General features: G+C 44.7%; 1 protein-coding gene across 1 annotated transcript in view; it reads right to left on the reverse strand.

Moving 5' to 3' along the window:
- LOC137342180 (clustered mitochondria protein homolog) overlaps nt 1-15,693 on the reverse strand; it is a 71,154-nt gene that overhangs the window by 23,686 nt on the left and 31,775 nt on the right. The window contains 5 exon segments of the mRNA XM_068005928.1: nt 379-479; nt 1,230-1,334; nt 6,851-6,948; nt 9,035-9,729; nt 14,845-14,937. Of these exon segments, the coding sequence (XP_067862029.1) occupies nt 379-479; nt 1,230-1,334; nt 6,851-6,948; nt 9,035-9,729; nt 14,845-14,937 (1,092 nt within the window).

Raw genomic sequence — 15,693 nt, forward strand, 5'->3', positions numbered from 1 at the left:
TTGCTCTTTCTCCACAGCCTTTAATATTTTCCTTTAAGCTTTTATCTAATTCCTCCTTAAATGTCATTTTAGACTCAGTTCAGTAGCTACTTATGATAAAGCATTCGATATCCCAATAAACATTTGCATTAAAACATTCCTTCTAACCTTTCCCTTTATACTTCTATTACTAATAAGTGGGTGATCTTTGTTACCAATTCACCAGCCAGTGGAATTATTTTTTCACAAACCCTTTCACAATTTCGAACACTTAAATTAAATTCCTCTTAAAAAAAAAACACTAAAGCATTAAAGGTTAAGTTTGTCACGGTAATGATATTTTCTCATCCCAAATCTCATTCTTGTAAATCTAAATATGTCTTTTTCCGTAAAACTTACAAAACTGGGAATCTGCACAGACACAAGGAAGGTTGCAACGTCCTTCATCAATCGCTTCTGAAGTTGCAGAGACGCCTGTTCAGACTCAGGAAATCTTACATCTGCAACAAAAATTAAATTCTGATTAGAACAACCCATCTCAGCAGAGAAGTCCACCAGTTGTTACATGTTGCACCACGCGATTAAAAACAGCACCAACCACATAACGCACAACATGCTCATACCCAATTATTTACAATGCATTCACAACAAGCCAACTATCTACAACGCACTCACGATAAGCCAGTTACCTACAACGTGATTGTAATAATCATAAAATAGATTATTTGGCTTATTACATATGATGGAAAAGCAGGCCGGTTTAATGGAAACCATTGGGTTTTCAAAATGGTGCTAATGGTGAATTGTACCTTCCAATATTAGTACCAATGACTGCGCTTTCTTTGGTGAATAACTCAGAAGATGCTACTATTAGCTATTAATCTGTTACGCAGGCCCATGAATCAGCATAAATTAGGTCTGCCTACATATCTGTTCTAAACTTTTGGCGAGTCAGTGACATTTTTGCACCAAAAAATGACTGGTTTACTCCAAGTACAGAACATGTTCCAACAAGAAAAGACGAGACCCTCCCAATATTATTTGCTGGGAATGCACTAAAGACTTTCCGAGGTGATACTTCCCACCTTAATACGGGGAATTAACAGCAGCAATTGCAATTTCTTAAACCCATCAATGCTCCTGTCAGCATCTTAAAATTCAACAGTTAATCCCACTGTGCAATACTTGGGCTGAAATATTCATAGACATGTTTTTATTAATGAATAATGCTGTGCCAAGCGCTACGTTACCTGGTGAATAAACATTCGGATTGAAACGAATGTCAAAGATGGTATCATTGATGGAGCCCACCTCCTGACATACTGCTTTCATTTCTTCAACATCCCTCATATAACCTATGGAGAGAAAAAAAATAAAAGACTACAGTGCAAGTTAGGTCAAGATCTCGAGACATCCAGAGCATGACCCTCCATTATACAAGAGCATTTAAAAGACAGCTGAGCGATAGGTTAGAAAAGCTTGAACATTAAAAAGACAAGCTTCGGTGTCTCCTCTACTTTTCTTGTGTTACTATATTACAGTGCACAGGTCCTATTAAAAGCTGTAAAAAAACATTAGTGCACATTTACAGATGTGCCATCATGACATCTGGTACAAAGCAGACTCAAGTTGCGGATGACAAATCAGTCCGAACGGTATGTATGAAAGATACTGTCTTTGCTAACACCCTGCAGGCAAAGTTGGCTGAATAATTGGATGCTGGACTTCAAGTGCCTAGGGTTGCCAACTCTGGTTGGACGTATTCCTGGATGTTTAATCACATGACCTCTTGCCTCGAACCGCCCTGCCCAAACAGCCTATTTTCCCATCTGCAATATTTTTACAACTAATAAAAGGAAAAGTGTTCAATGAAAAAAAACACTATTGTTTTTAATGCCCCTATGATTTTTCTCCTGGGTTGCTCGCAGCAGTGCCCAGGAGATTAATCTTTAATGCCTAGTGTCGAGGACAATCCTGGAGGGTTAGCAACGCTACGTGTGCCCGATTCCTACTGCGCCTAATATTATGCTGTAGGATTGCAGCCATTTCAAAAGAGGCAGCACCACTGGCAGGCACAGACCTCCTTTACATATGTAAATTAATAAAATATGATTAGTTATAATGCCCAGTTTTTTTCAAATTTGTTCATGGGATGTGGGCATCACTGGCGAGGCCAGCATTTATTGCCCATCCCTAATCGCCCTCGAGAAGGTGGTGGTGAGCTGCCTTCTTGAACCGCTGCAGTCCGTGTGGTGAAGGTTCTCTCACAGTGCTGTTAGGAAGGGAGTTCAAGGATTTTGACCCAGCGACAACGAAGGAACGGCGATATATTTCCACGTCGGGATGGTGTGTGACTTGGAGGGGAACGTGCAGGTGGTGTTGTTCCCATGTGCTTGCTGCTCTCGTCCTTCTAGGTGGTAGAGGTCGCGGGTTTGGGAGGTGCTGTCGAAGAAGCCTTGGCGAGTTGCTGCAGTGCATCCTGTGGATGGTACACACTGCAGCCACTGTGCACCGGTGGTGAAGGGAGTGAATGTTTAGGATGGTGGATGGGGTGCCAATCAAGCGGGCTGCTTTGTCCTGGATGGTGTTGGGCTTCTTGAGTGTTGTTGGAGCTGCACTCATCCAGGCAAGTGGAGAGTATTCCATCACACTCCTGACTTGTGCCTTGTAAATGGTGGAAAGGCTTTGGGGAGTCAGGAGGTGAGTCACTCGCCACAGAATACCCAGCCTCTGACCTGCTCTTGCAGCCACAGTATGTGTGTGGCTGGGCCAGTTAAATTTCTGGTCAATGGTGACCCCCAGGATGTTGATGGTGGGGGATTCAGCAATGGTAATGCCGTTGAATGTCAAGGGGAGGTGGTTAGACTCTCTCTACTTGGAAATGGTCATTGCCTGGCGCGAATGTTACCGACCACTTATCAGCCCAAGCCTGGACGTCGTCCAGGTCGTGCTGCATGTGGGCTCGGACTGCTTCATTTTCTGAGGGGTTGCGAATGGAACTGAACACTGTGCAATCATCAGCGAACATCCCCATTTCTGACCTTATGGTGGAGGGAAGGTCATTGATGAAGCAGCTGAAGATGGTTGTGCATAGGACACTGCCCTGAGGAACTCCTGCAGCAATGTCCTGGGGCTGAGATGATTGGCCTCCAACAACTAGTACCATCTTCCTTTGTGCTAAGTATGACTCCAGCCACTGGAGAGTTTTCCCGATTCCCATTGATTTCAATTTTACTAGAGCTCCTTGGTGCCACACTCGGTCAAATGCTGCCTTGATGTCAAGGGCAGTCACTCTCGCCTCACCTCTGGAATTCAGCTCTTTTGTCCATGTTTGGACCAAGGCTGTAATGAGGTCTGGAGCCGAGTGGTCCTGGCGGAACCCAAACTGAGCACCGGTGAGCAGGTTATTGGTGAGTAAGTGCCGCTTGATAGTACTGTCAATGACACCTTCCATCACTTTGCTGATGATTGAGAGTAGACTGATGGGGCGGTAATTGGCCGGATTGGATTTGTCCTGCTTTTTGTGGACAGGACATGCCTGGGCAATTTTCCACATTGTCGGGTACATGCCAGTGTTGTAGCTGTACTGGAACAGCTTGGCTAGAGGCACGGCTAGTTCTGGAGCACAAGTCTTCAGCACTACAGCCGGGATGTTGTTGGGGCCCGTAGCCTTTGCTGTATCCAGTGCACTCAGCCGTTTCTTGATATCACATGGAGTGAATCGAATTGGCTGAAGACTGGCTTCTGTGATGGTGGGGATATCGGGAGGAGGCCGAGATGGATCATCCACTCGGCACTTCTGGCTGAAGATGGTTGCAAACGCTTCAGCCTTGTCTTTTGCACTCACGTGCTGGACTCTGCCATCAGAGGATGGGGATGTTTACAGAGCCTCATCCTCCCGTTAGTTGTTTAATTGTCCACCACCATTCACGACTGGGTGTGGCAGGACTGCAGAGCTTTGATCTGATCCGTTGGCTGTGGAATCGCTTAGCTCGGTCTATAGCATGTTGCTTCCGCTGTTTAGCATGCATGCAGTCCTGAGTTATAGCTTCACCAGGTTGGCACCTCATTTTTAGGTACGCCTGGTGCTGCTCCTGGCATGCTCTTCTACACTCCTCATTGAACCAGAGTTGATCCCCTGGCTTGTTGGTAATGGTAGTGTGAGGAATATGCCGGGCCATGAGGTTACAGATTGTGCTGGAATACAATTCTGCTGCTGCTGATGGCCCACAGCACCTCATGGATGCCCAGTTTTGAGCAGCTAGATCTGTTTTGAATCTATCCCATTTAGCACAGTGGTAGTTCAGGCGAGGTTCCACCTATAGTGTGAGCCTCGTCCGTAAAAAGTGGTCGCACAGAAGTCCTGCACAGTTTGCTTACTGTAGCAGGCCTCTTAAAGCAAGAAGGCAATTTATTTTTAAAAAATTTTGCATGGGTTCCTCTTTCTTTTGCTGCAATTTGCTCCATGCATTAGCTGGTTTTGCTGGGAAGGCCTCCATTTTTGCATTTTTGCCTGCTAACATGCTTTTTGTCTTCCATTCTTGCAGCTTTGAAGTGAAAACTTAAAAAGGAGGCGCGGATGCATATTCATTTGTGGGTTCCATACATGCTGCATAAATAAGTAGAGCAAGTGGAGCTCGTGGAGGACCAACAAATGCGGGTGCAACAACCCAGAGACATTCTGGCCACACCAGTCACTACTCCAGGACCTACACCGGAACACATCAGAGAATAGCCATTTTCACCACCTGCACTTCACATATGTCTGCTGCCCAATAAACTGCATGCATCAGGATCAAGGATGGCTTTTCCCATTGTAGTGAAGATTACCACAGCATGAGGTTTTCATGCTACCTCTCCTTCCAAGCAACCCCAGCATTCATCTGCCACATCAAACAGTCGACAGTGCATCAGGAAAGTGAACATTGCAACGTTTGATAGGACCACCTTTCCTGTGCTAAGAGACATTGGCTGGACAGCCTCAGGACTTTCCTCAAGTCCAGAATCACACACGATTACCCACATAGGCAGCAGGGCTCTTCATTATCTGAACCCTGTGAACTTCATCAAAAGAAAGGATCTGCATTCGATTAATGTTCATTTGGTATGTAGTCAAAGAAATAACATTGTGCACATCAGTGGCCATTATCCAGGAAGCAGTTGTAATGCCTTCATTGTATGGCATGTCAGTGTCTGTATTTTATGTAGGAGAAGAAACACTACGTGGATGGCTCGGAGGAAAACAAGGCTATCCTCTACATCTCCAGCTGCAGACTCCCGAGAAAGCTTCTAGAGCTGAGGAGCACCTCGGCATCTGTTTGCTGATCTTCGAATGCCACCTCCACCTAAAATCAAAAATGCGCATCGCAGCTTAGGCACAATGAAACAGCGTGTGCATAAGGGCAATGGCTATGCATATTGCTTGAAATGGTACATCCCAGAGGGTGGAGCAGTTCCCAGCTTAGGTACGTGCCAGTCTTGTGGGCTCGCACAAAAAATGTGTGCAACAGTGGTAAGTACACTAGCCTTTGCCTTTCTTCTGTTACCAGTCCACTTCTTCATTTGCTGGCAGGTATGAGACACCTGGATAACTGCACAGACCAGGGCAGAGACCTCCCTCTATGCAGCAGACACTTGTGCTTTTACTGGAAAGCAGCCTTCAGCCCCATTTCGGGTCATCTTCCTTTAGTGCTCCAGGATCTCCAATGCTTCAGCATCATAGAGAGCAGTTTTACCCAAATGTTCCCGGTGTTTCATTGTGAACAATTACTCCACTTTTCTGTTACCACCACAACTTCCCCTTCAATGGCAAGCTGCGACCTTTTAAGATTTTGCGCTCCACAACCAAGTGCGCTTTGTGCCACACTCTCCAGGCAAACGTTTCCTATGCCTGTACTCTGTTCAAAACAAGGCACATGGCTTACAATCACAAAATTGTCATAGCATCCCGTGCTATGGTGCAGGTGCACCTGCATCACTGATATACAGAGATTCAATTATTTTCCATTATAAAGAAAGAACTTACATTCTTTTGAAGTGCAGTCATTTGTTTTGTAGGCAAACGCAGCAGCTAATTTGCGCACAGCAAGGTCCCATGAACAGCAAGTGAGATAAATGACCAGTTAATCTGTTTTGGTTGTCTTTTTGAGGGACATGTGTTGGCTAGGACTCAGGGACATCTCCTGGTCTTCTTCAAATGGTGCTATGTATCCACTGGACAGGCAGACGAGGCCTCAGTGTAAGAGCAAAAACACAGTATTACAACACTGCAGCACTCCCTCGTTACTGCACTAACGTGTAGGCCTCGATCATGTGCTCAAGTGCTGGAGCAGGGCTTGAAATCATAACCTTCTGACTCAGAGGAAAGATTGCTACCACTGAGCAATGCTGACAATTATCATAAAATCTGGGCTATTATCTATTTGCTGTATTGATAGCTAACTACATTCCAGAACTTTATTCTCAAGCAATAGAGAGTGCAGCGTGTGGGGGATGGGTTCAATCCTGAGCATACCCATACCCCACATCAACCCTCCCAATATCAGTAATGAGTTATCTCAGTACCCACCCTATCATGGGAGTGTGCTTTTTTTTAAAATTAGAATTCAACTCAATTGCAGCGTGCTGGAACTGTGATTTGTGATCCTAGGACTCCAACAGTATCCTAGAATTTAGATTTCACTTGCATTTCCCACACACCAGCACTGCTTTTTTTTTACATGCTACATGCACTGCTCTCCACCAATCTAGAAATAGCCTCCGATACCTGCTCCAAAACTCTCCCATCAACCACAGCTGTTGAAAGCTGTTGCATTCCCCCCACCCCCATTCCCACCCTCAGCTAACTTCTGCAAGCACTGGACTCCCTTACCATCATTTTCTGTTGCACTCTCTCCATCCTCCATTAAACTCTTGCTTCTGTCACTTCTGCGCATTTTCTCCTTCAAGAGCTTTGCAAACTGCGTGTGCCTAAAGTATGAAAAACAGCCCAACGTAACACGAGCAGAGATGGTAAGTTGGTGGTTAGCAGCAGCAGCAGCATCAATATTATAGAACATGGGTTTCTTATTGTACGTTCAAGAAACAAACCGTCCTGTTGGGAGATATAATTTCAAAATCTAGACGGATTTGGCGCATTGGCGTTGCAAAGCAATAAACTGCGCAGTAACATGTCTTTCAAATATATCTGCACATGGCACATCCCCATTTGTACCTGCACCAATAGAAAATGCCAAGTGGCGGATGGGTGCACTGCGCCAAGTGATGAGGTAGGAACCAGAGGACAAATCTCCTGGTCTACGCACGGCATCTCATGGCTTTGGCAGAGGCCTGGGAGTAGGTTATCTGGTCACTCCGAGAAATCAGAACAATTGAAGGACACAGTTTAACCTGTGTGGGAGCTATGAGATCTTCCTCACATGTGGGATGAGCATCACGGTTTCATACGGTATACTATATTTATACCTCTCAAAATTTTAAACACAAGCAAGTTTCAAATATCTTAGAAAAGAAAACGGTTATCAAAAAGTTTGTAAATTTTAAACCATGTCCTCCAAGTCTGTGCTCCGAGTCTAAGTAAAATAGCCTGCTTTCATCTACCCAATCCAGTCACTCTGTATTTGAGAAAGATTGATCTAACTACACATCTAGTGTTGCTTGAATAAAAATATTACCCCACAATGCAGAACTTTTGTTCCAACTGCCACATATTTGTGTTGTACCTACCTCATGGTTTGTCCAGGCAATAAACAAAGCTGGGTCACCATACTCAGTTTATGATTTCAGTTGTATTACCATTGAATGACAATGGGCCAGGGACTTTCCTATTGGGGGGGGGGGGGGGGGGGTGGAGGGTGGAAAGGAGGAAGAGAAAAAAGAGAAAGAAAGAGAGAGAGAGAGAAAGAAAACAATAAAGCGAAGAGCCACACCATACCGTGCTAACATACCTCCCAGCAGATGGTTACTCAGCAGCATTGACAGAAGTACAGTATATGCCTTGGGGAGACAATCTAAAACAAAAAGGCAAGTTTCTGCACAATGCAAGTCTGCTGACAGAGCAACATTATAATGAGACTTTGCGATATCTTTTCGGAGTTATCTGATCTCAGCCCCAGTGCACATTTATAGATGTCAGGTGATAACAGGATCTGGCTTAGTTTTGATGCACTCCCCATACATTTGTTGGCTGGATTCACACAGGTAGGACAGCCACTTGGGGCCAGGTACCCAAGGTCAGCTGGTGCCATTGAGGTCAGATTGAACCGTAGCCCTGAAAGGAGTAAGTAACAAGATGTTTGAAGAAACAAGCGAATGGATAAAGGAAATGCAGTAGATATGGCTTACATGGATTTTCAAAAAGCATTGATAAAAAGAGACTTATGATAAAAATAACGACACATGGAAATGAGCAGGATGTGGCCTTACAAATAGAGAGATGGATGGAGGATAGAAAGCAAAGGGTAGGGGTGAAAGAAAGATTCTCAGGCTAGAAAGAGGTGTTAAGGGGTGTTCCACAGGGATCCAAGTTGGGGCTTCTTACATGTACTATATACACAAATAATCTGGACTATTATTTATACATAAATTGAATATTGGAATTTGCCGATAACAAAATGGGATGAGGATTATGAAAGACTGCAGGAGGACATGAATAGCTTAGTATGTAGGTGACAGATGCAGTTCAACATTGAAAAATGTGAAATAAGAACAGGAAAGGAAATACACCTCAAATTTTAAAATGAAGCAGAGGAGCAGAAGAACCTTGGTAAACAGCTTTATGGGTTGTTATAAGGTGGTAGTGCAAGTAGATAAAGACGTTAAAAGAAAAACAAAATCAAGGATTCTGCTTTGTCTCATATAGGCTCAGGAAATAAAAGAAAGGGAATTAAATAGTTGCTTTAAAAAGAGATGCAAGCAGTAGAGTGGGATAAGACGAGGAGGTTTATGTGGAGAAATACACCAGCACAGATTTGATTGACCAAAAGACCTGATTCTGTTCTATAACATTCTATGATCTTCTACACATTACTACAAATTACATTAGATAAAACATTACTTTTGCTGGATGAAATTCTCCACCAGCTCTGGTCGTAGGCAACACAGTTTATGTCGATATTCCTTCGGGAATCCTAATCTTCGACATTCCTCTTGCAACTCTTCACCAACTACTGGCAGAAAGTTCAGATCTGAGGGGAAGGTCCGGAACAGGTCCAGAAGATAGTGTCGCCCATCATTGCCCACAATCCCTTTGCAATCCACAGAGGAGCACAGGAGGACAGGCTGGTCCATTTCATTCAGGACCAGATGCTTGTGAATCCGAAGGGACTTGGAAGTTTTTAGCAACAGGCCGATGTACTCATGATTAGAAGTGACAGTTTTCCCAAAATCTATCGATCCATAAACCACATTCTGCTCCTGCTCCCTTTCCAGAATTCCAGGGATAATGGACTGCGCAATTACCCGATAACCCCGGTAATCCACTATTACGGTCCCCAGCACGTACAGACCCTCCACATCCAGGTTACCGTAAGCTTGGACCCCTTTCAAATCATTGCTGGACGCGGCGTAGGCAGCGTGATCCCCACCAGACTCTTTGTAGTTGTCCCGGATGTCGAATCCAAAACTAAAGAAAATATTGTTCCAGATGAACATCTGCATTTTGGTATATTCTCCTGGGTTGATGGCCATGATGTTGCCATCCACGACCGCCATCGCCCCACGGGTGGCAGCGGCAACAAAATCACTGTTCACCTAGTTGGAAACAAAAATGGCATCTTAATTGGTTACTTGGTTTAGAGGACAGTCTGATTGAGGGACCATCTTTCAATGCAGTGAAAGTCATCTGCAAGCTACATGTACCCAGCACGTAGCCCAGGTCTACGTTCAGGTATTAAATTCTGGCAGACAAGGCTAAGAGTCCCACCAACAAGGGCCCCGAAACACCAGGAACAGCTGGGGAAATTTGGGAAGGGGGCAGAGCAAGGCCACAAGATCCGTATTGAAAGGGCTAAGTTAAAGGGCTGAGCAGCCTTTTGGAAGAGGGGATGAAATGGCTGGAGCTGAAAAAGAGAGGAAACGGTGAGCATCTAACTTCCATGAGGCTGATGTGGATGTGCTGCTGGTCCAAATTAGAGAAAGGAGGGATGCAATCACTGGAGTACCTGGGAAGAAGCCAACATGGGCCTTACGAAAGGAGGTAGCTATGAATAGCACCTCATAACCCCAAGGACACCCCCCACCCCCTCCAACCACCACCCCACCCTGCAGTGTTGGAAGTTGTTTAGTGACCTTACTAGGTCAGCAAAGTTAAGAGTATTTTCAGATGAACAACTGGGAAGATGAATAGAGAAGCATGTTGGTATTCCCTAGAATCATCATCATTGTCCTTTGGGGTATCACACAGCACCATATTCCTTATCCCAGAAGCAAAATCATTTGGCAGCATTCATATAGTGTCTCACATCCTGTAATGCATGCTAGCATGTTGACATCTCACATATTAGGTTCTTGCTCTATTACACCTACCCTTGCTATCAGCCATTCAAGATTCCTTATTGATTGTGTCTGGAGGACCTGGAGACTGCAGCAACCAATTAACACTGAGCTTTCCTCCTGCAGGAGAAGGCAGCACACAATGCCAAGCCACTGAAGGAGGACATGTCAACATCAAGCATTTAACAGCAATGGCCATAATAGGTTTTAATTCTGACCTGGCAGTTGGGGACAGAAATGTGGTAGTCTCTGTACCTCAGTGGGTTCGTAAAAACCTATGTTTTCTTAGATGATGATTCTATATATTCTTCAATTTCTTCACCAGCTACCACTGGGTCTTTTAAAGATAGAATGCTGCTCCAGCACGTCAAAGTGAACAGTACTGTTTTTCCCTCAAGAGGCTATAAGCCTGGATACAGCAGGGAACATTGCTGAAGAGTAAGTCCTGGCAGTTTCCTCGAGCCCTGGCAACATTGGCGACAACTCACCCACCCCATCATTCATCCTCTCCCTTGCACTCAGCAGCCCAGAGACACCCACACAAGGGGTACAAATAGCAATGAGGAATTGGCAAGTGGTGAAAAGAAGTTTCGTGACTTCACTAGGTCAGCAAAGTTAAGAGTATTTTCAGATGAACAACAGGGGAAGATAACAGAATCATAGAGAAGCACCTAGCACAGAGCACAAGGAAACCACAAGATGCAGATGTGGAAGTGGAGCTTGATGTAGTTGAGCAGAGGTGCAAGACATGTTAGCCCCTGGCTGCAGAGCAAATGGATGATGATCGACAGTCCTGCCACGAAGAGAAGGATGCTAGTAGAGAATCAGAGTCTCTGGGCGGCCCCTCTCAAGATGTGCAGCAAATGGATAGGATAGCAGTGGAGTCCATTACCCTCCTGTGCTCCAACATGCGAGAGGGATTCAACTCATTGCTGGGCAGCCGGGAGAAAGATACAGGAGCATCTGCAAACCTTCCCCTGCTTTATGGGAGATCCAAGCAAGTCAGTCAATTCAATGTGGAGGCCCTAAACGAAGGACTGCAACTCAAGGGACTGTTTGCCTAGGTTGATGTCAACTTGCAAAGGATACAGGGCAGTATCTCAGAGGGACTAAATGATATTTTGTTCACCTCCTCAGGGATTTAAAAGGATCTTTCTGATTCCATGAGGTCCACTCTTCCACTGATCACTGGTTACTAGAATCCTGTTCCTATGACAAAGAGTCAGCCTGTCCTGCGTTTATCCTGGAACTTGGAGCCCTGCGAGAAGGACCAACTCCATCCTAAGAGGAACAGCCATCTATATCTCAGACCCCAGGCGGCACAGAGAAGTGTTAGTGTAGGGCAGAGAAAGTAATGCTTTTGTAAATTGTTACAATAAAACACTGGAATATTTGATGTAAGGACTGATTAGTGTCTGGTTCTCTTGTCTGACAATGGGGAACAGGTAATGTGCTGATGTTGAGGCCAAGGATGTGATGGCTAGCTGTGAGGAGCAATGATTTTACTTAGACCATGCGAGCTTGGTGAGAGAAGGCAGATTGTTGATGGGCTGACACATCCAAATAATAGCACTCTATTCATCTGTGAAAGTGTGTCAAATGAGTCTGTCTCTCAGCTCTCGAGGAACCACTGCCACTGAACTGGTTTCCTATTCTTCATGGGCTGGGTCTTCAGAATCAGCAGTGTCATCATCAGGCTGTCTGGCATCTTCAGACATCTACAATCAGTCCTTTCCTCACTGCAATGTGAGAAGCATCCATCATGCAACCACACAGCGAGAAGGTGCTGGGCACATACTGCAAGACACCCCAGACCTATTCAGACACTGGAACCTTCGAATGGTGAGCTCTATTCTTATCCTTGTCTTCATGTGTGCTTCATTGTAACGTGCTTCTGCAGCACTGATGGTCTTCTGAAGAGGTGTTGTGAGGCATGGGAGTAGAAGGTATCCCTGGTCACCTAACAGCCAACCCGGCCCCTGTCCCCGCTGTTGAAATCGAGCTGAGACAACAGGCTGACAAAGTATTAAAGCATAAGAACATAAGAAATAGGAGCAGGAGTAGGCCAATCGGCCCCTCGAGCCTGCTCCACCATTCAATAAGATCATGGCTGATCTGATCCTAACCTCAAATCTAAATTCATGTCCAATTTCCTGCCCGCTCCCCGTAACCCCTAATTCCCTTTACTTCTAGGAAACTGTATTTCTGTTTTAAATTTATTTAATGATGTAGCTTCCAGAGCTTCCTGGGGCAGCAAATTCCACAGACCTACTACCCTGTGAGGGAAGAAGTTTCTCCTCATCTCAGTTTTGAACGAGCAGCCCCTTATTCTAAGATTATGCCCCCTAGTTCTAGTTTCACCCATCCTTGGGAACATCCTTACCGCATCCACCCGATCAAGCCCCTTCACAATCTTATATGTTTCAATAAGATCGCCTCTCATTCTTCTGAACTCCAATGAGTAGAGTCCCAATCTACTCAACCTCTCCTCATATGTCCGCCCCCTCATCCCCGGGATTAACCGAGTGAACCTTCTTTGTACTGCCTCGAGAGCAAGTATGTCTTTTCTTAAGTACGGAGACCAAAACTGTATGCAGTATTCCAGGTGCGGTCTCACCAATACCTTATATAACTGCAGCAATACCTCCCTGTTTTTATATTCTATCCCCCTAGCAATAAAAGCCAACATTCCGTTGGCCTTCTTGATCACCTGCTGCACCTGCATACTAACTTTTTGATTTTCTTGCACTAGGACCCCCAGATCCCTTTGAACTGCAGTACTTTCCAGTTTCTCGCCATTAAGATAACAACTTGCTCTCTGATTTTTCCTGCCAAAGTGCATAACCTCACATTTTCCAATATAAGCATCATAACAGCTCCCAGCACGTTGTGAATTCACATGCAGGAATCTGCAAATGAACTGCACATTTAGGAAATGTAAGCCTTTACAGTTCATATAAATATGGGGGGTTACATTTGGGGCATGTAATGCCACATAGTTGCAATCAGTGGCCCCAACAATCCTGGAAAATCCAGTAGTTCTGAAAAATGTGATGGCCCTCTCAGTCATCTATGTAAGAACACTGTCAAATTGTGTAAATTGAGCTGCCTGCGCAAAGAGGACACTTGCCTTATAGCGGAGTGCACAGCAAATTGGCTGATATAGCTACCTGGAATAAGCCAGTGGCATACAAGTTCAGAGCTGTGGTCACTTTCTCAGCCACAGTGTGAGCTGTGGATTTTGGTTGCAGATTTGCCTGCAGCAAAGGACAGAGTTGCTCCAAAGCTTCAGGACTGAAGTACAACCTCCTGAGATACCGCCTAGAAAAGGTCTCAGTAAATGCAGCTGGGTCTACATGGCACGCTGGATGGGTAGTACTGGGATGCTGGATTAATCTGGCTTCACTTACAGCCTCTTGCTGCTCTTCTTCTCCAGCATATAGGTCCTGTAAAGTGAGATTCTCATTGGGAAGGCCATTGTGCTCAATAATGGTCTTGAAATATATAGAGTGCTTTCCAAGGGTAATGCAAAATGTACGAGAAGGCTTCCTGAGTTTTAGAGTGAACATTATTTTTTCCCATATCGGCTGTGAACCCCAAGATATGGCCAAAAGTCTCCACAAGCAATCTTAGTTGAGCAGTGTCCCTTTAACCAAGTACTTCCACCTTGACGAACAGGTCCTGGCAAACTGTGCCTTTTAAACAGTGGTGCACGTTCTCTAAGGTGGATGGAAAGGTGGAAAGTGACAGAAGTGAGTACAGGTACGTGGTTGCCACTGGGAAGGTGGGCACTTCAACAGAACTCTGCTGTACATCGGCCCCGTCAGAAATAATTAGCCCCCAAAAGGTGCAATTGCCAACTTACGCTCTTCCCCCAACCCAGAAATTATGCTGCCCTAGTTTTATTTACATTTAATTCCTATCACAAGTTCCAGGAGGCATACAAAACTCCAGTGTGCCCTGCTAGCTAGAGGCTCACCCCCATGTTTTGCCACACACTGAGGCCACTGTTCTTAACCCTGCCACCGTGGAAACCAATTTCAGAGGCTGATTCTATCCCTCCCTTTGGATAAGATTCACTCTATGCTGCTCTCACATGATAGTGGCTGGATATACGTCAGTGCTGCTGAAGAACCAGAAAGTGAGTATTTAGGCTGAATTATCCGTCAGAGAAGGCATGGGAAAATAGGGAATGTGTGTGTGTGATCCCAGTCACTGCTGAAAAGAGTTACATGACTATAATATATCTATCTATCTATCTATCTATATATTATAATGTGATTCCTGCCACTGGCGGAAGGGCTACATTGCGTGGTGGTGGAATGCAATAGAGACGTCATGGGGATTGTTTGAAGAGGTGTCTCTGTTCCTCACCTTAAAGATTGTTCGTTCCCTCAACAACCGCTGCATCAGGTCCTGACAGGGCAACTCGCGTGTCATCTGCAGCTCCTCATTCCAGTCTCTGGTCTTAGAAAGAAAAGAAGCAGCAAGTCATTCAATAAAAAAAGAGGCTGAGCAATCACAATGTATTTCTCACCACTCCTTACATTTTAGAGTTATAGTTTATTTGGTTACTAAAAAAAATTTCACAATTTTTGGAAAACATTTTTTAAAAATATGAACTGTCAAATCCTTGCTGCCCCAATGCTCAATGAGGAAACTCAACATGCTGTTGAGCCCCACAGACTGAAGGTGGTGCCAGACTGAATGAGCACTATACTAAGTAACACATGACTCTGGTAGGTCCACATTTTTAAGTATCGTGTCCAATTTTAGTCCCTGCACATGATGAAAGATATCAGGGCTCTGGAGAAGGTGCGCAGGAGGCCGACTAAAATGAAACAAAATTAGACTCTTAATTATGAAGGTGGACTCTAAGAACTGCATTATTTACTTTGGAGAAATGCAGGCCTGGAGGGGATACAATTGTGGTTTTTAAAATTAAGGGATTAGGCTCAATGCATTTAGACAGGTTATTTGAACTAAAGGTCATGCATATAAGATCCATGGGCCAAGAGTTAGGTTAGATTCCAGGAATTATTTCTGGTCACAGAAAGTCATTGCCCCCTGGAACAAACTGCTAAAACATGTGGTTGGTAAGAAGTTCTTTACAAGGGAACTTGACAAGCTCCTGAGAAGAGGGCATTTCCAATTATACAGGGCAAGTTGCTAATTAGTTATGATTATGAGGAGTCATGAGCTATCACTGTATCTTGGGAGGTT

Source organism: Heptranchias perlo, chromosome 25 (genome assembly GCF_035084215.1).
Source record: "Heptranchias perlo isolate sHepPer1 chromosome 25, sHepPer1.hap1, whole genome shotgun sequence".
Classification (NCBI taxonomy): Eukaryota; Metazoa; Chordata; class Chondrichthyes; order Hexanchiformes; family Hexanchidae; genus Heptranchias; species Heptranchias perlo.